The 25,806-nt window shown below is 38.4% G+C and overlaps 1 protein-coding gene across 1 annotated transcript in view; it reads right to left on the reverse strand.

The window, feature by feature from the left end:
• Positions 1 to 226: 226 nt before the first annotated feature.
• The window catches only part of GLRA3 (glycine receptor alpha 3), a 226,743-nt gene continuing 201,163 nt past the window's right edge, over positions 227 to 25,806 (reverse strand). The window contains exon 9 of the mRNA XM_088448214.1: positions 227 to 720. Within this exon, the coding sequence (XP_088304340.1) occupies positions 442 to 720 (279 nt within the window). The 3' untranslated portion in view covers positions 227 to 441. The remainder of the gene's footprint in view (positions 721 to 25,806) is intronic.

A 25,806-nucleotide genomic window follows, 5' to 3' on the forward strand; every position in this document is an offset into this window, starting at 1 on the left:
ATTTTCTGTTCTTGTACAAAATGTGACATTGATTATACTTCAAAAATAGTATTTACTACTCAAAAATATAAGCAGTTAAATGTTATCACAAGATTTAAATGTTAAAAAAAAACTTTTGTACGCCAATAAAGTTGTAGTCACAGTAAATAGACAATGTTTAACCTGTTTGGTCCTTGTGTATATAATAGTGTATAGTAAAATAACTTTACTTAAAAAAAAACATTAAGATTTGTGCATTGACACCTCTGAGTTATTACACATAAAAACAGTTGGCAGTATAATGTAGCTGTAGTTGCACCATCTAATTGTGTTGATATTTTCTGTTTGATATGAAATGTTTCATATTTATTAGGGAACAGATATAAGCAGATTGTTAAACTCTGTTGACTCAAGTTTTCGTACTTTTCTGTATCGGCAAGTGACGTATCAGCCTTCAGTCCATTAGTCTTGCTGCTGGTGAATGTCTTCATGTCGTAAAATTTTATAGATGACCCAGTAAAATATATTGAATATTAGGAAGGTTAGAGGAAAGCCGGCTCGAGAAATTGTGTCAATCTTTTTTGCTCTGTCAATAAACACTTTTCTCATCTCTTCATGGGATTTTGGTGCTGCAGGTGCTGGGTTCATTGTCCCCTTTGGAGTTACCCCATCTTTAGCTTGTAGACAAGGTCCCATGCCATAAGCTGTAAAGCTGAAACGACTTTCCCTTACATCATCATCCTGCAAAAACAGAGTAAGTCATCCTTTATTAAGTTGGCTTATTCAGGTAAATCCTAAAGTTAAAAATTAATACAAGATTTATATCTGCTTGCATCCTCTGTACCAGTCTTCAGATGCTTTTTAAATTAATTTCTGAAATGATTTAATACATTTCTTCCTGTTGCCAGAACTAGTTATGAGAATTAAAATGTTTACCAAAAGAGAGGTGCTGGTACTAAATAAAAGCACAGATGCTGATCAAACTGCTTGTATTTCACTTGAACAGTTTAGTCATTTAGATTGGGGTACAAAAAATTAAGATTTATTACTAGGATTGAATTGGCATAATTTCTACACTTGGCTATACAATACTGTACCTGCTTTCAGAGATAAAAGTTTCTTGAAATACGATCAATTTGGTTTAATAAATTATTCTAATTATTTAAAGTTTATGTATAATAAAAGACTCACCTATACATAGATTGCATTAGTTATGCAAGAGTCCATGCATCATGTCTAGTAAGTATCTCAAATAATATTATTTTCATATTTATTCAAATACATGAACCATTTGGTTACTTTTAATATCATGGTAACCACATTTATAATGAATAGGATCATTAAAAAATGGATAACAATATTTGTAATCTATCTATCTTAAAACAATAAGATTGTTAGCCAAAACCCATTATTAACTGGCTAAAATCCTTATCCAACAAGCAATGCCAGAAACCAAAAGGTGGGGCCCAAAGAAACCAAGCACTTCTGCATCAAAATGGCATTCACTGTTGCTGAAGTGCTTACTTTGTTAAACTGTGCATTTCATTTTTAATATACAACAAAAGCAAAAGTAGGATCCCATCTTGGACTATGTTACATTACAGGTTTCAGCCATCTTGTTGTAGTAGCTTTTGCAAAATGAAAGATTAGCACTCTGCTTTAGCTATTCATCTGTTACCTCTCATATATCTTGCTGTATAAACTACTTAAAATAAAAGACATCAATTGTTTTTTCCAAACATTGCACATCTGTCCTTTGCCAGGCTGGTTTGTATGTGATTTGGGAATGTGTAACTGGTGCTGAGTTTCATACAAAAAGAGATCCAATTGGATATTAGCCATGAACAGCAGAGGCTTTTCAACAGAGCTCCTAAAAAAGACAATAGAAAAAAAGGGGTGGTTCCGGCACTTCCAAAGGATCTATGGATATCTTGGTGTTCCCCTCATGCGATAAAGAGAGAAAAAAATATATATAGTGTAAATCTGTAAATATTAGCAAACAAGAAATGGCGATGTAAGAATCACACTCACCCTTTTTCAGTGAGTCTGTAACATTGGACCTAATAATCACCGTGGTCCTACGGTGGTTGCTGATTGCAACAATGATGTCACAGATGGTTTCACTGGATATCTTTCCTTCCAGATGAACACACCTGTGATATTCCTGACCAGCGGCAGAAGCTGAATTTCCTGCATAGAGAGTCTGATTACCTCCTAAATACAGAGGGACACATCTATACATGGGCTTGTATAGATGTGTCCCTTTGTAACTTGTGCATAAATGTCCAAAAATTATAGTTTTTATTTGGTTGGTAACTTTCTTAAACTTGTCAGTTATTTTTCATTAATTGGTTTCAATAATTGTCTTAGATCTTGGAGACAGCAACATTTAAGGAAACATTATAAGATTAGATTTTATTTTTCTAAATTAAAAAAAAATGTAAAACTTAATCATTTATATGGGCAATATTATAAAACATCAAAGTTAATTGTTCTGACAAATTTGAAAGCATGACGATCTAGGGGTCTGTTATTGATAGGTACTTGGCCTTGAATTTATTGAAAAAACAGTAATTTAATAAAGTGAACTTGAGCTACTGTACCATTTATCTAGTACAGTCTCTAGAAAATGAAAACATCTGTTTGATTGCTATGAGTTGGTTGGAGAGGGGTTTCCTTTTCTTGTACTGTGCAGCTGGTACCTGTTGTCTAATTCACTATCTTATTCATGAAGAGGGAATATTAGAAAACTAGAGCCAAAAATTAAAAAATTAGGCATGGAAACAGATTTTGAACAATCATTCAAACATATCACACAATTTAACTGTTCATTATTAAAAATTACAATCATCCAAACCCATAAAAAAATATGTATTTGGATCATTTACATAAACAGGATTTATGATTAGAGACCAAAGTTACTTAACCCTAACCCTAAAAAAGCTAAGAACTTGGGAAATGAGAATATGGGGGATCTTCAATGCAACTTGGCATGAAAAAAGCTGTGGCCACTGCATCATAACACTTCATATACAGGCTCAGACTCAAATAGAATTAGTTATAATGAACATCCCTGCTCATATCCCCTGTACTTTAAAAGTAGCAGATACCTATCTATTGCCAATAGCCTGTGTTACAAGCTCATTGTACAGAGTATGCAGAGGAATAATAATGTTATCTGGGACATCAAAGCTTTATATGGATTCATATAAATGATCCCAGGTAATGAGATCAAATAGATTGACAGCATCTAAGGATAATAGGACATTGGCACCAGGAGTATTAGGAGACTTCAGTGCTTGTATTACAGAGAGAACTACCTAAGATTTACCATCAAATGTCTACCCCAAATGAAACCTGATCACCTTGAATCACTGAAGGGAGAACCAAATTAATTATTTTTGCTAGAATCTGAGTAATTTATAATCATTGTTTAGAAGAGGAATTATAATATTGGAGACCAGTAAATCAGGATTACAACCTGGTGTTGGGAGAACTTTTATAATTGCAGAATTAAAGTAAGCTCAAGTGCCTTCATCCCTCTAACCATTTCATCAATACTAATTGGGTCAGTCAGTTGTGACTAATGTTGGGCAGTCAACTGGATTTTATCCCATAATTTGGATTTCTGAACCTCATCTATATCACCCTGAGAATATAGCGACTCATAAAAATTTGTTTGACATACAAATGACAATCAGGTCTCTGCACAGATTTAATCATCTTGCAGGGTTGGGTACAACATAAAAGTTGAGATAGATGGTGCCTGTTTTATTGCCATACTTATGAAAGCAGCTGTCCCTTAGATAAGTGGAGCAAAAACCCAACTGGGATAAAACACAGCCAAAAGCAAAGTTTTGATCCAGATTGGTAGCTTTATGCGCAACTGTTGGAGAGAATGTAACTTTTATAAAGTATCTGTAAGTTCTTTCTGGGCAGAAGAATAAAAAGCAACATACTGCAGTTTTTAGTACAGTAAGTTGCTGTCTAACATATTATTTAATCTCCAAGAACTGTTTAAAAATGCCTTCCAAAATAACAATGGGTCACATTGCCCATACCTAAAATATTATGTTTATAGTCTTGCTAATTCACCTCAAACACATTTCTACATTTTAGGCAAATAGCAATGTATGATGGGAAACATCATTGATGGTATTGTCCCTTATCTAGCATTAAGGTCACAGTCATCCAGGCCAAAGCACTGTCAGAACTACATATAGGCTCAATTTCAGTAGCTGTCCCCTTTGGATGTAAATAACCCAAAATAAGTAGGTAGGCAACTGTAAAAGCCATGAACTACTGATAAGAAGGTAACTTGCTGTATGATCTAGAGGGTGGTATGCTCTCCAAATATCAGTTAAGCCAAGATGACAGGTGAATTATTAAAGAATTCAAAATTGGGGTGAAGAAGATTTATCTTACCAAGATAGTCTCTCCATTTAAGGGGAGCAGACTAATTTAAAATCGCCACCCACAATCAGGGTAGAGTCAGAGGAATTACATAATTATAATAACAATCTTTGGAAAAAACAATTTGTTATATACATTCTGTGCATACTGTAAAAATGACAAAAAACCATACCTATTTTCGCATATAGCACTATCAACAAAAACATATTGTCCCCAAGGATCTGTGACACAGGAGTGAAATGCTGCTACAGTAATTTGTCTTCAATAAAATAACATCTCCACATGCTTTAGATGTAAGGCGGCTGAAGCTATCACTAGCAGCATAATTAGCATTATATATTCCAACGCAAATATACTGGCCTTGGCTAGGGAGATGAGACGGCCATTCTGAGTAGCCTTAGGCTTACTCAGATGGCCGATGATGCAACCGATGGTCGCGATGGTGATCTGATGCTGCATCTTCAGATACAGCACTCGGATCTGTGATGTCGGCACTGAGCATCTTTTGTCTTCAGATGCCTCCTGCATCATTTGCATATTTGCACATTGCAATGCAAACAGTGTACAACTGAATCAGGCCCAATGTTTCTCCATTCAAAGGCACAAGAAGAAGCTCCTTACAATCATCATATACTGCTTCTATGTGTTAGAATAGCACAAATACAGTACTAAAGTAAAAATAAAAGGTACCTTGGAATTCATTTTACTTTAATAACTACTAAGATCGTTGTGTGCTGCCTTTACAATATCTACTTCTGTTTTAAGGACACTAGATACAATGTATCACTGCTCCATACAAAGCTACTGCAGCTTGAGAAAACTAAAAGAAAAAAAACAGCTTATTAGGGTTTTAAATATAAGCCATGTACAGTATTGCCTAAAGATAAAGGAATATCTCTTGTCTAAGTAGCCTTTAGGTTTCTTTACTGTAAAAGTGTAAACAAAATAAATCTTGTTACACATCTACGCACTGTAAACTGATCATTTACAAATAGAGTTCTCAAATTCATAAATCAGCCTCTTGTGCCCTCTGCTGCTTTGCAGAGAAAACAAACTACTCTGTATTTAATCAATGTTCTCTCATTTATTGATTGTCAGTATTGTATTACACACCGAGGATTATTTCACACAGACAATTGTTTCTTTACTATTGTGATACAGTGATCCATACTTTACTCACATGCTCATAGGGTACTGATTTCTGTAGAGAATAAAGTAACATGCAAATACATAATTTTGCATATACTATACATATATTAATTCAATATAGCTATATACTGTTTCAATTGAAATTGTAAGATTGTACATATTTTTCAACGCTTAACCTACTTTTACTAGAATACAGTAATCCCCTGGTATTAAACTTCTTGATGAATGCTTTTTCAATATATAGCTTTTTTTCTCCCATGACATATATTCAGGGGCAGATTGGGCCACTGGGAGCATTGACCAGTTCCCGCTGGGGCAGCTCCATGCTCCCCTCAGTGACTTGCCACAGCCCCTGGCTCTTCCCCCAGCCAGGCTGATTCATGCTAACTGCCACCTGCCGTGATCAGGCAGCCAGATCTGCTCATTGTATAGTAAGTAAAATGGCCGAGGGGGAGCTGCTGCACATGGCCATCCACAGCAGCTCCTACCTTGGGCATTTGAGGAGCTTGTGTGTCAGTAAAACTCCTCACAACTCCAGGCCAGCCCCGACCCCGTCCAGCATCCAGCAATGCAGGAAGGAGTCAGGACAGGAATATTCACCTGTGGGTGAGGGGAAGCACCTCATCTTGGCTCTGCTGCCCTTCCCAGCAGTTCCACACAGTCAGATACCCACCACAGTCCAACTTCTTCCTCATTTAACAGCCAGGCAGCAAACAAAGAAGGAGGTTGCTGCAGCCTCATATAGTAATCTTTGTGGTGGTCTTCCCTGGGAGTACTGTTTAGTCTGGATCACAGAACATGATCTGGAGTTTACAGGGAGAGGTAAAAAGTCTAAGGGTCATAGATCACTGACTGCCTATAGAGCTTTGATGAGACTACAAGTCCCTGCACTGTCAACTGGATGTGCTGAGACTTGTAGTACCAATCGCAGCTATAAAGGTCATGACAAGCCAAATACACCAAGGACATGGAAGAACAACTCAGCCATGCAAATTGATGATGATGATGATAATAGTGATGATGTCAGACATTTTTGCACCAAAAATATCTCTACAATAGATTTAATGTTGCATGTGTCTTTAGAAATGTGAAATTGAAAATACAACCTCAGAATGTTCCGTACTAATGCATTTTTTCATGTTTAAACAAAAGTTACATATTTAACTTTACACTTCACCTGCAATCAGTGATAACTGATTGCAGGACCATGAACACTGAAGAGAAAGAGGCAGTTTTTATATTGTGTGTATTGATGTGAGTATGCAATGCAGGCCTCATTTTTAAAGCAAGTACATGATGCATACCCCAGATGTGATGACTACTATACTATTACAAAGCAGACCACCAATTGTGGTGGCTAGTGTACAATGTGAACACAATTCTGACGACTACTACCGAATGCACATCCACCCATTCTGCTTACCAGAGCACTTTTTTTAAATGTACTTTTCATTTTTTATTCCTTTTTAACATAATGACATGGGAATTGTGGCGAAAATAGAAAACATTTATTATTTTAAATGTTACTTTATAAGCTGCCTCCATATTACTCAGCACTTTACAAACTGTAGAATTTTTAATCATTCACATCAAGCCCTACCCCCATTGAAGCTTACACTAAATGTTCTACTACTCAAATGCACTAGTCCATTTTGTCCGAAGCAATTAACCTAACAGTATGTTTTTGGTTTCGAGGAGAAACCATGTACATGGAGCACCTGGTTTCATGGAGAAAACATGTACATACACCACACACACAGTACCCTAAAGATGGAATCAATGGCGCCTGAACTGTGAGTTCTTTGTACCACCCAATCATGCTAAATATAATCGTAAAATATAGTAGCATACTATGTATTACATATTGTATAGAAAAGTTAATTATTATTATTACCAGTTATTTATATAGCGCACACATATTCCGTAGCACTTTACCGAGAATATTTGTCTATTCACATCAGTCCCTGCCCCAGTGGAGCATACAATCTATATTCCCTACCACATGTACACGCACATACACATTAGGGTTCTTTTTTTTTTGTTGGGAGCCAATTAACCTGCCAGTATATTTTTGGAGTATGAGAGGAAAATGGAGTACCCGGAGGAAACCCACGCAAAAACAGGGAGAATATACAAACTCCACACAGTTAAGGTCGTAGTGGGAGGCGAACCCATGACCTAAGTGCTGTGAGGCAGTAATGCTAACCATTACACCATTGTGCTGCCAAATCATTTTGTAACCCCCCTTCAGTGTCCGGTATGGAGAAAAGTGCATTTGGAGTGATACACCTCCTATTGCCTCAGCCTAGCTCTCCAGGCTGTGGGCAATACTTGAGAAGGGGGTCCCTGCCATGCAGGCTATATAACAGTCACACATATAGTTACAGGTTTAGACATATGCAGCAACAGTTCTTGTTCAATAACTTGGGTGCCAGACCTTCTCTTATAAAAATATACCAATTTATTTCTCTCCTCCTGCACATGACTTATGAATATGGTTAAAGCAGCTTCTCCTCTCCCTCCAGCTCTTACACTTCGCATGTCAGATGGTGTATGACAATCTTATGGATATGGTTACATTGCATCACACTCTTCTTCACTAGCACAGTCTTTAAGCACAGTTACAATGAATGCTTTGAATTTTACACATACAGATCTACCTGGCCCTACACTGGCTGGTGCCTGTAGTTCTCTAACCTCATACATGCAGGTCCACCTGGCCATATTCCGACTGGTGCCTGTAGTTCTCCACTTCATACATGCAGGACTACCTGGCCATTTGCTGGTTGGTGCCTGAGTTCTCCACTTCATACATGCAGGTCCCCCTGGCCCTTTGCTGGCTGGTGCCTGTAGTTCCACAGCTTCAATTATTTTGCACTCTGACTCTTTTTGTCTCTTCTAAGACAATATACAAAGTGTTTCACATCCCATCTGCCTCTCTCTGCTCTCCTTCTCCTTCACATGGGACAGCAATATATATATATACAGACTTTTCCATTGCAGCTATCACGCTCTCAGCTGCAGCCCATCCCTATCCTACAGGAATGGCTCCTATAGCCACACTGCTACCACAGAGACCCCCCATTTAATGGCTGCCGAGGGGCTTTTATGCATAAGGGACTCCTCTTGTCCCTTAACAGTAAAGCTACTGGGAAACTCCTCTCCTCATCTCTCCAACACATATACTTGCATCTCTTTCCCCCTCATGGGTGCTGAAAACTTCACTGGGCTGCTCACACTGACAGGCTTCCAGCTCTTTCTCGGTGGTCTCATCCCAACCTCTCTCTTCTTGGGGGTTAGATGGGCATTGTGGCAGCTGCCACGGCCTTGCCAGTCTCCCCCTGCTGGTGGAGCACAAGAGCTACATTCCTGCTTCCCAGCTCTTTCTCTTATATCAATTATATAAATTGCTGTAGATAGTTACATAATAGAAATAATAATATAGTTTTAGTGAAAATACGAACAATCTCGATCTTTCCCATTTATGCTAATGTTATAGTAATGTTGGTGCTACATCTGATCCCATTATTACAGTATTACTACTGTACCATTTTTTTTGCATATTTCCATGTCATCTTTTAAAGAGGAAGGTATCTGATGTGTGTACGAGTATTTAAAAACTGCTATTTTGTTTTTGCATCTTGTTCTAATTTAAAATTGCTTGGGAATGCCACTTTATGAGTTATTAATAACACTGCTTGATCTGGTACTGTATTACAGTATGTAGCAATTGTGAGTTGTATTTTTAGCACTATCACTGTGCCGTCACACCTCCTGGCATAAACCATTCACTACTGTTTTCTCCAAGAATAAAGGAGGTGCATATGCTATCTTTGCTGAACAGGCTGCAAAGAAAGAGTGATTTACCATCGCTCCACCTGTGGATCTTTTAAAATGTGTCAGCCAGTAATAAATATATCTGTGTACCAACTGGGAAAAATGGAAATCATGCACTGTTAGTGCTCCCTGAGGAATGAGGGCCTGATTCAGCTTTGGAAATAGAGAGGGCTATGTACTAAGCAGTGATAAGAGACAGAGTGAAAAGTGATAAGTCAGTGATAAGGTGCCAGCCAATCAGCTCCCAACTGCCATCTCACAGGCTGTGTTTGAAAAATGATAGTTGGGAGCTGACTGGCTGGCACCTTATCACAGACTTATCACTTTTCACTCTGTCACTTATCGCTGCTTAGTACATAGGCCCTGATTCAGAGCCGCTCGTAAGCGGCCGCTCGTTCGTTCTGACCGATGTTCGCACATCTGCGCATGCGTACGGATTTTAATACGCATGCGCGAACCAGTCAGTGCGGCCGAAAATCGTTTGTTCGCTATATAGCGAATGCCTGCTATTTTGAGTGACAGAAGGAGGCGTATGTGGGTGGTAACAGGGGAAGGTGCTTGAAAACGGGGGTGTGGAATTAGATCGCAGGTGTGCTTAAAGGTCAAAACGGGCATTTTAAGGGAGTGCATAATTAATACAGCAGCGTCATTGACCACGTCACTTGTTTTTTTTTTACTCCGAACTGCTCGCAAAATAGCTGTTGAAAAAACCAGCCACAAGAATAGCGAGCAGTTCATACGCTGTTCAATGTACTCGATTAAGCTAATAAATAGAGGACATGACGTATGGTGCGAGCGGCAAGGGGGCGTATTTTTCAAAATTTCAACCGTAAGTTTTGCTCGCGCGTTCAGACTTAGAGGCGTGAACAGACCGCAATTAGCGAACGGTTCATTTGAATAGCCACCCCTTGTTTTAGAACGAACAACCGCAAATAGCGAGCGGCTCTGAATGAGGGCCATAGACCCCAGAGTGAGATATCTCACTCAAATGATGATCTTGGTGAAACCATGCTGCCTTGCAGGTGGGCAGATTTAAAATGTGCAGAGAGATTTAGATTTTGGAGGGACGTGACCAAACTGACATCTAAATTGTAGAGTAATAATTAAGCTGTGCAGTATTTGTGGGCTACATTCAAAAGCAGCCAGTATTTACCCCACATGCAAAAAACTGGATGCATTTACACCCCTTGCATTGCAATATGGTTTGTCCAGGGTCACAGTTAAGTGCTATTTCTCACTGTATTCCCAAAGCTGAATCAGGCCCTCAATTTGGGAAACACTGGGCTAGAGGGACAATGTTTTCTGTATTAACTAGTACCAATCCTGATTTTATATCCCATTAAATGTGTCATGATTATGTCTGTCTATAAGTACAAGTATAATTTGGATGTTAAAGAACCGATTCTCTGAATTTCTGTTTTATTTTAATAGTGTTAATTATCTAAACTATATGATTTCCCAAGGGAAATAAAAATATAAATTACTTATGGTTTAATATCTTTAATGCATAGCAGTTCCCTTTCTAGGAAGCATCTGTTGTAAAATTCTAATGAAAGCATACAGTTTACAATTTTCTACAGTTGTTGCTATTCATGTCTTGACAAATGGTTGAATTATAGATAAAAGAACTGAAGACCTGCATGAGAGTATGTGCAGCACCTCTAGTTCAGGCTATAAAGTAAATATTATAACAAAGATACGATTGCTATAATATATGTAAAATGAGATGTAACAAAAAAACATATGAAACCTATAAGAGTTAAAATGTTACACTTGATTGCAACAGAAACGCATTAAAAAGTCTTTATGTTATTTTAAGAATGATTAAGCCTGGATAAATGGCAACCAGTTATTAAGGGTGTTTCTAGGGGTCCGAATGCCCCAGGCAAAGAAAGGGCTGGCAACCCTTATATTCTAAACAGGGATGGTGGGTGCCAAAGTCGTGTGGCAAACATAAAGGTATGTGGCCTTATGGGAATGGAGCGTGGCCACAAATTAGTACCAATTCAAATTATATCACACAGTAGTGCAACCTTATTCATAATATGTGAAATATATATACGCACAAATATACAGAAACACACAAATTTTTCCCACACATAAATGCTTGTTCCCTATAAAAGTATTGTAGATCTTGCTATACTCACTGGAACAGTTTAGATTACAGCTGAGCTCTCCCCCTGACAGACTACCTGGTTTCTTTCCTCTTTAAATTGCCTAGATCTGAATCCCCTGCACCGTCTTAAGCTGGCCCCACATCTAAAGATTATCTGTCCAACCAGCCAACTTGTTGATTGGTTGGAATGAAAATGTGGTAAGGATGAAAGCAAATGACAATCAGCAATTTGCTCCCAAACACCAGAAAATCGACAAAAACTGGTGTTTGAACAAATTGTTTAGATCAAACATTTAACAAACTTATCTGACGACCATTTTCATCTGTTTTATGGCATTTAGGAGCAAATTGCTGATCAACAGTTACTCCCATCCGTTACAAGATTTTCATTCCAACCAATTAACAAGTTGGCTGGTTGGATGTAAGTTGGTCTAGTGTGTGGCCAGCTTTACTCTTCTTAGTGCTGGAGGAGTGCTGCTGCCGGGGCTTGGCTCTGCCCCCTGAGATAAATCAGTGTTCTGCTCTCAGCTGCAAGGGCTGTCTGGAGCTGTACGTTATCACTGTCAGACATAAACTGACATAATTTGCCTACCTCTGAGGCAGTGGCTCCATGTGTAGCCACCCTCTTCTCAAAGTGACATATGTTAAAGTCACTGGGGAGGTGAAGACTCTGGTCTGTTGCTTTATGATGTGTGCTGCAGGCTTGGTAAGCCTAAGTAGTTCTCTCTTTAACCAAATACTTCCCTCCAGTCCTCTGTGGCTTCTTCTTGTTCTGATTGGTCATTCACCCCCAAAAAACACTTGGAAATTGTTTTATTTATATTCAGAATGTATTTTTGAAAATGTTTTTGAAGATTTTGTTTAAAAAAATATTCATAGGGGTATCCTGCACACCCTCTCCCCAAAGGTCCCAATTGTAATTGTACCTCTCACCCAAGTGTATTAACAGATCACCCACAGGCATTTTCTCCATCCCCTAGTTGTAATAGATCCCGAGTGATTGAGTCCTTTAACCCACCAGTATCCGTAAGTATCCACCCTGTTGGTAACCCCCCATGTGTCTATCTATCTATCTATCTATCTATATATATATATATATATATATATATAGTGACACATGGAATCTGTGGTCCACCCCTCACACCTAACATCTTGTAATTGCTGGGGTGCTTCTTTAGAGTTTCCACTGAGCTGTCGGTAACCCAACAATAATACTATATATGTAGAGATAAAGGCACTTGCCAGGCTTGTGAAGTCTAAAACATACTTTAAACTTAATTAGCCTGCCAATATGGACACACACACACTTTTCAGAACCACAGTCTTTTGTATTCTCATGAAGCCTTGACAAGTGGCGTGGAACCGAAAAATTAGAAAGGAGGTAATTTTAAGTATTTTGAACTCCTCTGTGATATGATGGAGGATAATTATTTTCTAGATACTGTTTTGGAAAGTGATTTTCAAGAGAAAGAAACATCTAAAAATGCAAATGCAGAGTAAAATTGACAATGTGTGTGGTCAGTGAATGGGAGAGCACTACAGTATGTCAGCATGGAAGAATTTGACCATATGAATAAAGTGTTGCACTAAAGACTTCTGTATCTTGTGGAGCAAATAAGTGACTTAAATAAAAAGTCTGCAGAAGAGAAACTGTAAAAACATTACAAATTTTAAAAATATAATTTAGACAAGAGAAAGAAAAAAGTGAATTGGAAAATAAAGCTTTTAAAGAGAGACCTCAAATTGGCAGTTATATCTAAACACCTTTAGGAAAAAAAGAGTATGGAAATGATGTGCTTCTTGCAGAGAGAGAGAAAGAGAGAGAGCAAGACACCAAAAGTGTAAGGTACCTCGGAGGAGGTGGAAGCATTAAAAGGGATATCAGTGACGCAGCATGCACACAAAGAAAAGTGGCAAATTTAGCTCTAGTGTTGAAAGAAAAAGACTCAATTGTGTCCACAAAAGAAAAACTTGCAGAGTGGGAGCTAGAAAGCAACTGTCTAACTGAGAAGCTCCATGAATGCTCTGGGGAAAAGAGAGATATCTCCATGTGTTGCAGACTCGTGCTCAATGTGAAAGATACAGGGATTCAAAAGACATGGAATTGTTTGACTTCAAGCAAGTTTTGAGGAGCAAATGCAGACTTTCCAGTCCAATTTGGTTATGCACAGAATAACTTCAAGGTATCTTGCTGAAGTAAAACAATTTCTACAGAAAAATCTGCATGAAAAAGCAGAAGAAAGTGAAGTTTTGTAGAAAGAACTTTACCATGAACAAGTTGTGATTGAGGAGCTGCAAGAAGAGAAAATGAACCTTGGAAAATGTCTATTAAATGCACAGAAACAGTTTCACAATCTCTAGGTGGAAATGAGTGCTTGATAACAAGAGCTTGAGTGTAAAATGAAAGTTTAAGAATCAGAAATAGCTGAACGAGTTGGGACTTGTTGAACTTGAAGATATAGAAAGCAATCTTCTACAGACTCAAAAGAAGTTGGAGAGCACAATGGGGGAAATTACCAAGCTAGAAGAACAGCTCTCTGCAACTGAGGGAATGTGGCAAAAGCGGGGCAGGAAAACAAGTTGGACTGCACTATGGAATTTGTTTCTGGCCATGTTTATACAATTGATCCATTCACTATTAGTCCAAGCTGAACCCCCCCCCCAAAAAAAAAATATGTAACAGGAATTAAAGTTCCTTACAGTGAGCTTCAGCTCCCTATTATATCTAAAGGTGAGCAATCCTTCAAGCGGGTTACAGTTTCAAATACAGCCTGTAAAGTGACAGGGTCAGCGTATTTCCACATGAAGTAAATATGGAATGTTCATATCTCAGATATGGCAGAGCAAAAGCAGTAGGACTGAAGGGTCCAGTACAGGTGTTGCCTCAAACAGTTGTCAGATCCGGGCCAGAGTTTATGTGTGTAAATTTGAGTCTGGTAAGGCAGCTGATTACAGACACCTGTGTGAGGCTGGTAAAAGAGCTGCAGAGACACTGGGAAACTGATTCTGATGTTGAAGTAGTCGCCCAGGTTATATGCCCGGGGGTGAGCAGTGTTAGGGATCCTGGACCTGTGAGTCCACTAAAAGAACTGTATTGATGTTTTGGAAGATTATGTGTACGAGCCTGCACATCTTGCCTATGAACACTGCACTGTCCTATATTCCTGCCTAAGGTGAGAAAATAGACATCTGTTGCATTTTACCCAGTCTATGTGATTCTTGTCACATTTGGCACCTGAACAGGGATCTTGCTGGATACTGCTATGCAGCAAGAGCCCAGATACAGTGACAGGATCCACCCACAGTGGCATTGAGATGCATTGCAGGACGCTACCCGCTGTGCAGAAGCTTGGTGAGTCTGAGATGCATTACTAGCAGCTGGGTAGGTGAGTGTGGCAGGCCAGCCATAAAACAGCAATTGTTCACAGTGATAATCTGTCCACGTGTATATGCAAATTGTGCACAATATAAAACTGCTTAATTCCTGTGTGTGGGCTGGGAGCCCAGGGAATGTAGTGCAGTTTTAAGGGAAGCCAGCTGATATAGATTGCTGGGAATCTGGTTTGCAAAAGAGAATTTATATATCCTCCTAAGTTTGTCCATAAAAGGATAAAGCAGTGTAATATGGAGAAGCTTTTGAAAAGTGTCAAAGTCAAATAATTGGATGTGATAGTTTGCAATTATTATCTGATGATCTAGTCATCTGTTGCCTGGCAATCCGATGTGCACAGATATATATATATATATATATATATATATATATACAACATTCAAGGTTTAGTCAAGTGTGTGAGAAACAGGTACCATGCGTATGTCTGTGTGTGTTTGCATATATATATATTGAGAAGCACCACATACAGATACAATATGTCTGTGGCAATTGAAGTGTAACACAGAAACTGATATGCTCAGAGGAAGTGTTCTGAATGCAGAGTTAAAAGCCATTGTCAGAAACCTGCATATCTATAGCAATTGTATGCCTTTTGTTCAATGCTACTGTAGTTTATAGGAACTGATATTTGCACTTCAAACAAGCAGAGAAAAACCTTTGATGAGCTAGCAGACTTCAAAGGTCTGCTGGTCACCTCTAAGAAGAACACCCTTACACCATGGAATTTGGTTTAGGCAAACCAAATATTAAATGTATATATTACACATACACTGATTCACATAATGCACAAACATAGACTTATATGTCACACATAGACACTCATATGTGTATTCACATGCATACACATGCACTACACACATTTGCATTATACACAAGACATACATAAATAAAAATATGCACAACAGATACCAGTGAATTTACACAAGTATCTCACACTCACACATGCACGCACTTATAAAAAGGTTCCCTCACATTAAGCTTAATATTAGAGGTTTTGTTAGCTAATAATTATGTTGTGAAATGTATGTATATGATATTTAAGGTACAGAAACTAGTAGACATGTCATGCTTGGTACCATTCTAAATCCCTGTTTATTTGCAGATCTCCGGTTCTATCGGCAAGGAGATCACATCATGCATCCGCAAGTTATGGATTATAGGAAATTAGGGATTAGAATGTATACCTCTGTATATAGTGTCTTTTGGCTAGTTTAAACCAGTTCTTCAGAGGGAAACCTAAACAAAAGAAGCTGTTGGAAAGCTGATCCATACCTCTGATGACACCATATGAACTAACCAATGAATGGAGTGACCTGAAGCAATAACCAATGAGCATCTGTTATTCTGTGCCTTTGTCTCTGAAACCTGTACCGAATATAGGCTTGTGAGCTGGGGCAGTAGTCAGTCATTTCTCCATATCCTTGGGTGACGGTGACCACAGATTCAGGATTGAAATACTGCATACTGGACCAGTGCGCACGAGTATTTATCGGCTTTTACCTTTGAATTTACTTGCTTTTTGCGCTAATTGTCTAGATCACAGCGTGTTATACTTTTCATTGAATAATATAACTTTTTGTGCTTTGGAACCACAATTAGATTGGAAAGCAATTATTTCTTATGCGACTTGTAGCACTAAATAGTGACATTTAGGTATAGCGATTAAGGGGTATCAATAGTTTGGGGCTCGTAATTTTGGGGGTCACACTACGAAGAATTTGCATGATAGCATACGGATCTCGATTTCGCAACAAAGGGTGGAAGTAGGCACCATACGCAGGAAAGAATGCACTGTGTTCAAAACCTGTACCATCTAGTGTTGTGAAACCGATATCCGTTATTGTGTGATTTCAAGCAGTGCTGACTAGGACATGGGGACGGGAGAGAAAACTTAATTTCTTTTGTTGTCTGTCTTGGCGCTAGAGTGTGAGTCGCACAATAGCATATGCGTGTTTCCTGTATTGCTGCCACGTGTTCAAACAATCGTTCTGATAGTATTGTTGTATTGCTAGCATGATTACATTGTTTAAAACCTCTGAATCATACTGCCATACTAGCGAAAAGTCTATTTTTTGCACAGAAAACTAAATGTGTATGAAAGCAAATGTGAGATTGTATTGTGAATAGGCTACTACTGTGTGTGGGGCCTATGCTAGGTACCGTGTGTTGGACCTAAAGACTTGGTAGGTGTTTGATGAGGCAGAAAGCTACTGAGTGTGTACACATAGCAGGTAATGGTAATCAAAGGTATCTTGTATTAACCCTGTCTGTGCTGCCTATATTATATAGGCTACCCGGCAGCATATCTGCAGTGAAAATTGGGCATTAAAGTCACACATGTACAATGCTTGTTTTAAAGTACTGGGGAATTCATAAGTAATGGCAGCCAACGCAGATATGACTCATTTTTATATATTTGAAGCAAATGAATGTAGCTGGAAATTCATATTTTTAGCGATGATAAAATTATTTTTACATATTAGAATGTGATACATATATATATATATATATATATATATATATATATATTGATGGATTGTTCCAATGTGGGGTGTTCTGAGAATGTCAGAAACATTATAATTGGCAAATTTTAAGATGTTTGTTATGAATAATCATGGTTTATACAGGAGCTAGAATGCAACACTAATGTGAATTGTGATTTGTATTTATGACTTGCTGTTGTTCTCAATGCCTGATAAAAAAAGGGGGTGGGTTTACACACAATCTTGGAAAATGGGGATCTGTGTAATATAGTTGCATTACTGAACACACACATGCAATACAGAGGTTTATGATTTATTTGTACTCACATGATATTGGGTTTCTGTGCGGAGTTTGTAGGTGCCGCATATGAAAGTTTTCTGTGTATAGTTTATATGTACTTATCTGTGTATGTGCTATGATAAGATCCTGTGTGGAGTTTGTATGTTTTCTGAAAATTTCCTTGTTAACACAGCAGTTTATAGATTTATTTTAGGTTAAGAAATTCAGTTCGGAGTATGACAGGTATGACATATGGTGTGTTATATTGTATTATCTGTGTATTAGATCGCATGTAAACCACACATTACCTTGCAGTTATAACTGAGTATGATTTGAAGGTTTGCTGAAATATGCATAGTACATTGTTTAAGGTAATCAGGTTATTGGATGTGTCTTGTCAAGGAAATAAGGGCAGGTGTAGACCCTGTGGAAGCTGACAGGGTTAACTCATAGGAAGCTTTGATTGTTATACACATATAGTGCAGCGAGGACGACCCAATGTCTGGGGTCTGTAGTGGTGCAAGATAAAAGAAAATTGTAGGGAAAATTTAGTAATGTTAAGAGATATAAGATGCTTAAGAATATCTGAGATGTAGCGGTGAAAGCACTTATTGTTGTTATGTAAGATGTCCTATTGTTTTAATTCTAATTCTTATTTCCTACAGAGACATGTCTATAATAATTGTCTGCACGGGTAATGCATTTAGTGATGTGGTAAGAATGGTGTATTGGGGACCACTGGAGGTTTTCTGTACCCCTATGGCCCAGTCTGACCCTGTACACTAGTCATAACTCACACTGATATGGATTTCTGTAAATAGAATAAAGAACTTGCCAAAGGAGGTATTTGTATTTAACTCATTTATTCAATCCTGTAACAGGTATATAGGTAACATCGACGTGAAGCTTAGAACCAGGTGATTTAATGCTAAGCAGGGTATGATTAATTGGATCATATAGCAGGTTTGCAAGAAGTCCTGTAATAGTCGTTCTATATATACTGATAAGCAGAAAAGCAGAATGGAATTAGAAAAGACTGAATCACAGGTTGGCGGGTTCTGTAATAAAGGTAAAGGTAAAAATGGATAATTTCATTTAAGATGCCACAGATGTTAGGATGTCTAAATAATTGTTTCCCTGTAGGTAAACAGGTCATGTGGTAAGTATAGATGACTGCAAGAAATATGATTTTAAGATAGCACTATATGTAATATTGTAGATATTGGGAAACAATGTGATATGTGTAATACCCAGAACGTTGGACATGAGATATGTCTTAGAAGTAGAGTTATCATATGAAAAGCAGAGATAAGGAAATCTAGGTTTGTCATTACTGCAGAGGACAAGGAGATGTCTTTATGTTTTCTGATTACAGGTGATAATGGACTTAACTTTTATACTTATAACAATGTTTACGGTATATGCAATTGTTCTCAAGACTGTGTACAGGTAAAGTACAATAATGTGTATCGGAGAAAAGGATTCTAAAATCCCCTGGTGGTAATAAGTAAGTATTTCAACCTCTGACCAAATTCATAGGAATTGGAAAATGGATGTACAAGGTCTGGTTTGTAGGATATTGGAAAGATTAATAGCTAAACATAAGGTGTATATCTCATGAAGTAATGTATGTGTTAAATGACATCGAAGCTGTTATAAGTGGTAACAGTTCATAAGGAATGTGTTTTGGAAATCCCAGGTGATTGTTGGTAGCAGGCACAAATGTGATATCTATATATATATATATATATATATATATATATATATGTGAAACCTAGTTAAATTGTGATGTAGGTATTATTGATAACCAAAGGGTGGAGGTTTCATTCACCAGAACAGAGGGGTTGCCACAGATCATAAAGATATGGATGTGCAGCATAATGTAAGTTGTTTTTTTCTCAAAAACACCTGTTGTAATTTTGATGTTTTACCTCTTGTGACCAGGAGGGACACTCACTGGTCCTAGGAGGAGGGGTAGTAGAAGGAGAAATATACATCCATTTCCCAGCAGAGGAGATAAGGCCTCCAATTACTAGGGGTTTTCAATGAGAAAATAAATTTAAGGCTGTTTCAAAATTGGTCTTATATTTAAACAGGTTTCACAGGATAATTTTCTGTTACTGCTAAATGAACTGGGTATATCTATTAACAGTTAGAATATATAAGAATTAGTTGCATATTGACATGCATGTATTATGTATACTAACATTTCTTTCTAGTTCCCCGGAACATCGGAATACAGGTCAAAGTGTATTTTGAAGGTTGGAAATTTAGAATTTCCCAGATTATGGACAATCATTTGGAGATTTTTATCAAAAGTGAGAAAGGAAAATGCATTGTAGGACCTTAGGACAAAATTATCACAGTGGGGGGGGGAACCACTAACGCTCGAAGGATCTGTTTTTTGTCCATGTAGGCAGATCAAGCCAACAGCAGGATATCTGTAGACTGCAGATGGATCAGGTGGAAGACAAGACATCAGATTGGTAGGAAAGATGGAGACATTCAAGAGTACTGATATCTCAAATTTTCTATTTTAGATGCTAACTAGGTCCAGCTGCGGACAAACGATATTCCTGGTAGATGACGACACGAATGCAAAGACGACCGGTCGAGACACAGATTGGAAGAATCGGGATCCAGATCATCCAGAACAGATGTCAACATCATTTGGTGAAGATAACATAATTAGAAAAACTGTAGGCTTATTGATTTTAGAACGGTGAAAATTATGTTGTTATGATTCTCTCCAAATTGAATTTAGTCTCTTTTACCACCTGTATGATCAACATACATAACACGTACGCTAATATAGTGAAGGATTGCATTACAACCCTGACATTGAATGTGCCTACAGAAAATAATATGTGAACAGGCAAAGTCTTGTATAATAATAATTGGAAATGTTCCTGTAAACATCCTAGATAATATAGTCTCATCTCCCCAGACTTCCTTTATAGGTTTGATGAGAACCCACATCGTACCCATGGTCCCGTATCGATCTGACAAGTGCATATAAGGGTTGTTCTACCCACTTGAAATGCATTATTAATGGTTCAATGACCGACTTGTGTCACACCGGTTAGAACATTGAATAATACATTATTATGCATGACTGAATAAGTTAAGAATAGAGGGTGACAGCGTCTTGTTTGCTATCAAAGGGTGGACTGTCGAAGTCAAATAATTGTATGTGATCATTTGCAATTATTATCTGATGATTCAATCATCTGTTGCCTGGTAAAGAGCAAATTGGATGCATGCTTTGTATTGGCGCAATCCGATGCGCACAGATGCATATATATATATATATCACTCAAGGTTTAGTCAAGTGTGTGAGAAACAGGTTCCATGCGTATGTCTGTGTGTGTTTGCATATATATATATATATATATATATATATATATATTGAGAAGCTCCGCATACAGATACAATATGTCTGTGGCAATTGAAGTGTAACACAGAGACTGATATGCTCTGAGGAAGTGTTCTGAATGCAGAGTTAAAAGCCATTGTCAGAAACCTGCATATCTATAGCAATTGTATGCCTTTTGTTCACTGCTACTGTAGTTTATAGGGACTGATATTTGCACTTCAAACAAGCAGAGAAAAACCTTTGATGAGCTAGCAGACTTCAAAGCTCTGCTGGTCACCTCTAAGAAGAACACCCTTACACCATGGAATTTGGTTTAGGCAAACCAAATATTAAATATATATATTAGACATACACTGATTCACATAAAGCACATACATAGACTTATATGCTCACACATAGACGCTCATATGTGTATTCACATGCATACACACGCACTACGCACATTTGCTTTATACAGAAGACATACATAAATAAAAATATGCACAATGCATACCAGCGAAATTACACAACTATCTCCCTCACATTAAGCTTAATATTAGAGGTTTTGTTAGCTAATAATTATGTTGTGAAATGTATGTATATTATATTTAAGGTACAGAAACTAGTAGACATATCATGTTTGGTACCATTCTAAATCCCTTTTATTTGCAGATTTTCAATTCTATTGGCAAGGAGATCACATCATGCGTCCGCAAGTTATGGATTATAGGGAATTAGGGAAAGAATGTATACCTCTGTATGTAGTGTCTTTTGGCTAGTTTAAACCAGTTCTTCAGAGGGAAACCTACACAAAGAAGCTGTTGGAAAGCTGATCCATACCTCTGATGACACCATATGAACTAATCAATGAACAGAGTGACCTGAGCTAGAACCAATGAGCATCTGTTATTCTGTGCCTTTGCCGTCTCTGAAACCTGTACCGAATATAGGTTTGTGAGCTGGGGCAGTAGTCAGTCATTTCTCCATATCCTTTGGCGACGGTGATGGCAGATTCAGGATTGAAGTACTGCATACTCGACCAGTGCGTACGTGTATTTATCGGCTTGTACCATTGTATTTACTTGCTTTTTGCGCTAATTGTCTAGATCACAGCGCATTAAACTTTTCATTGAATAATATAACTTTTTGTGCTTTGGAACCACAATTAGATTGGAAAGCAATTATTTCTTATGCGACTTGTAGAGCTAAATAGTGACATTTAGGTATTGCGATTAAGGGGTATCAATAAAAGTTTTGCTGAATAAGCTGCAGGGTAGTAAGTACAGGTGGAAGGACAGCAAACTATGATTCAGGGTCAACAAACTCAAATTCAGATATTGCACGCAGAGTTAACTGAAATGAGCAAAGGTGGGCATGATCGAGATGTGTTACAGAAGCTTACACCACCTGATGACGCTGAAGCTTTTCCATGTACCTTTGAATATACTGCTGCACATTTAAAATGGCCTGAGGTGGAGTGGGCTGCCAGACTTGCTCCCTGTCTCACAGGGGAACCTCAGAGGGTTGATTAAACATGACTGAGGCAAACTTCTATCCTCACTTGAAAAAGGCCATACTCTGCAGGGTTGGAGCGACTGGACCTAGCAAAGCTCAGGAGTTTCAGAAATGGTGGCTGAACCCGTCTGAGCCTCCAAGGGTCCAGATGGCCATATTAGCTAGGCTGAGTAAGGCATGGTTGCAGCCAGATAAAAACTCTGCTCAGCGTATAGTAGAGATGGTGGCTATGGACAATGCGGTGTGTGTATTAGACCGTGTGGTGCAACAGTGGGCCCTACAGGCTGATCCTAAAATGTTTTAGGAGTTAGCAGTGGTGACTGAATGGTACCTGACTCTTGGGAAGTTGAATAATTCCAAGCAGAGGTTCCAGCCAGTACCAAAGCCTAAAACCCAGGTCTCAGTTGTCAAATCCAACAACCTACCTCCAGCTGTGTGTTTTGATTGCGGCAAGCCTGGTCATTTGTGCTGGGACAGCCCAAAGCAGGGTGAACCGATGGACTGCAGTGCTGGAAAAACAACTCAACCAGTGGTCAGCATGGCTGCTGGAGGAACTTCCCCGCTGCAAATCACTTTGTTTCATTTGATGGTGCGAGTGAAAGGCAAGGAGGTCTTGGCCTTAGAGGATATTGGCAAATTAACCATCATCTCTTCCAACCTGGTTCCACCTGGGGCTGATCAGGTGTTACCCTCGGTAAAGATTATATGTGTACATGGGGATGTAGAAGAATGCCCTCGAGTGCACCTCCTGATAGTGATAAAAGGGTGATCTCTGAAGGTGGTGTCCCAGGAACCAAGCTCTGCTGTGGCCCAAAGTTTGGTATTGTAACACCCTCCTTGGCCAGTGAACCTCAGGAGGGGAGTGAGACCAAGGCACAGTGTGTTCCCATTGGCAAGGAAGTGCCTTTGCAAGACTTTGGCCAAGACCATCAGAATGATGGGAACTTGATAAATGTATTTGACAATGTTGTAGAGATAAATGGTAGAGTATCACGGCTTTACCAGCAGAAGGTGTGCCATACTTTGCATTGCAAAATGATTTGTTATATCATGTAACAAATTTGCAGGTTAAGAGAGTAGACCAATTGTTGGTTCCCCAGAAACTATAGTATATGGTGTTGAGGGGGGCTCACACACACCTGCGGGGTGGCCATTTGGGGGAGAAAACTCTCCAGTGTATTCAGTTAAGATTCTTCTGAGCCAGTATTCATGCAGCTGTAAAAAAGTATTGTCAGGAATGTCCAGTGTGTCAGAAGACAGCACCCTGGCCAGGGTTTCAGGCACCCTTGGATCCCCTCCCTGTCGTTTCTGTACCTTTTGAGAGAATTGGTATGGATCTGATAGGGCTGGTGAATAAATATGCTTGTGGGCATCAATACATATTAGTGGTAGTAGATTATGCCCCAAGGTACCCGGAGGCCATCCCGCTACATAACATGAAATCTAGCACTATTGCCCAGGAGTTATTGATGCTATATACTTGTCTGGGAATACCAAAAGAGGTTCAGACAGATCAAGGTACCCCTTTTGTAACTAAATTGATTAAATATTTGTGCCGACTGTTAAGGGTATTTGGATTACCACCTCAGTCTATCACCCACAAACGGATGGCCTATTGTAATGCTTTAACCAGACCCTTAAAGAGGGCGCCCAGGGTATAGACCCAGGCATGACCAGTGTTAGGAATCCTGGACCTGTAAGTCCACTAAAAGAACTGTATTGCTGTTTTGGAAGATTTTTTTTGTTTATTAACTGTTGTTTTGAAACTGCATTTGCTGAACAAGACATAGTAATACAAGTTGTATTTATCTATGGCCCTAGTATGTTTCAGTGCATATTAAATAGTCATCGGTCTGCATACTGTATGATCTGGGAAACAAAACAAGACATGCGTTGCTCTCTAATGCTATTTTTATCATTGTTCAGGAAAACAAAAATGACATTCATTTGTGAAACTGGATTAATGTGATTTAGCAAAAGCTATTGTCATCCTCAAGGTAAATATCATATCTTATTCCTTTGTCTGAGCATGTGATAACATCTTATCAGGTCTTTCTTTCTATAAGGAAAGATGTTGCCAAGATTTCTCTACTGATTATTTTCAAGGACGAAATGTCAGTCTTTTAAATACAAATCAATTTCTTGACAGTTTTATGCTGAAGGAAAAATGCAGGATATCTTTCCAATCTGTTTTCAGGCCATAACCATTTATTCCTGCACAGAGAAAACAGGCATCACATACCAAGCAGACATGGTTGCGAAAGGTGCCAGGTACCGTGCATGGCTGTATCTATGTTGCATGTCATTTCTAGTCCTTTCATAAGTGTTTATTGTTATCATAATGTTGTGTTTCAGAGAAGTCAGTTATAAAATAAAAATGTAACTGTTTTAATTGTGTATACTACAGGTCACTATTTAAAGACCAGCTCTGATCTCAGAAACCAAAGAAGGTATACAAATTTTTTGGATCAAAATATATATATATATATTTTTTAAATCTGTTTTTATTAGGTTTTATGATGAATGGAAAAGTACAATGATCATCAAATGCTCAATCAAAGTATGACATAAAAGGATGAACAAAGCATAGAACAGATATTCACAATAATGATGTACAATATCCAAGAGAGTCAGGGCATGGTTAAACTGTAATGAAATACTAGTAATGTCATCAACAATAAGAGTCCTCAGATAATATGAATCCAGCAATCATTGAGGGTAAAGAGCGTCCGAGATAAAAGACAAAACATTATTGAATGAGAATGAGAAGATGAAAGGACCATGCTTAAGGGAGGAGGCGGAGGGGGGTGGGCTAAATGGTATTTAAAGTGCGTTCAATCACATGTGGTGCACTGCTTTGCAATGTCACTCTGCATATGTTAAAGTGGCTGTGTCCAGAGTGGCTGTGCTGGTAAAGTGACTGTAGGGGCACGCTGATGTATGCTGCGCTACTCTGCTGATTAAAGTGGCTGTAGTAACCTGTGTCCACTCCAGACTCACAAGTGGCTGTGCTGTTAAGTGACTGTGTATAGGTGGCTCACACTGCATAGCATGCTGATGTATGCTGCGCTATACTCTGCTGATTAAAGTGGTTGTGTCCAGACTCACAAGTGGCTGTGTGTACAAGGCATGCTACATTCTATATTCTACGCTATACTCATGCCCATCTGCTCCAGTGTAAAAAAAAAAGTATACAAAAAGTAAAAAAAAATGTTTTTTTTTTGCTGTATCCCACTGTGTATTGTATACAAGCACTGTGACTCCTTGGGCCATAGCCCTCTGTGTATA

Source organism: Taudactylus pleione, unplaced genomic scaffold, assembly GCF_031769625.1.
Source record: "Taudactylus pleione unplaced genomic scaffold, aTauple2 ptg000021l, whole genome shotgun sequence".
NCBI classification, from domain to species: domain Eukaryota; kingdom Metazoa; phylum Chordata; class Amphibia; order Anura; family Myobatrachidae; genus Taudactylus; species Taudactylus pleione.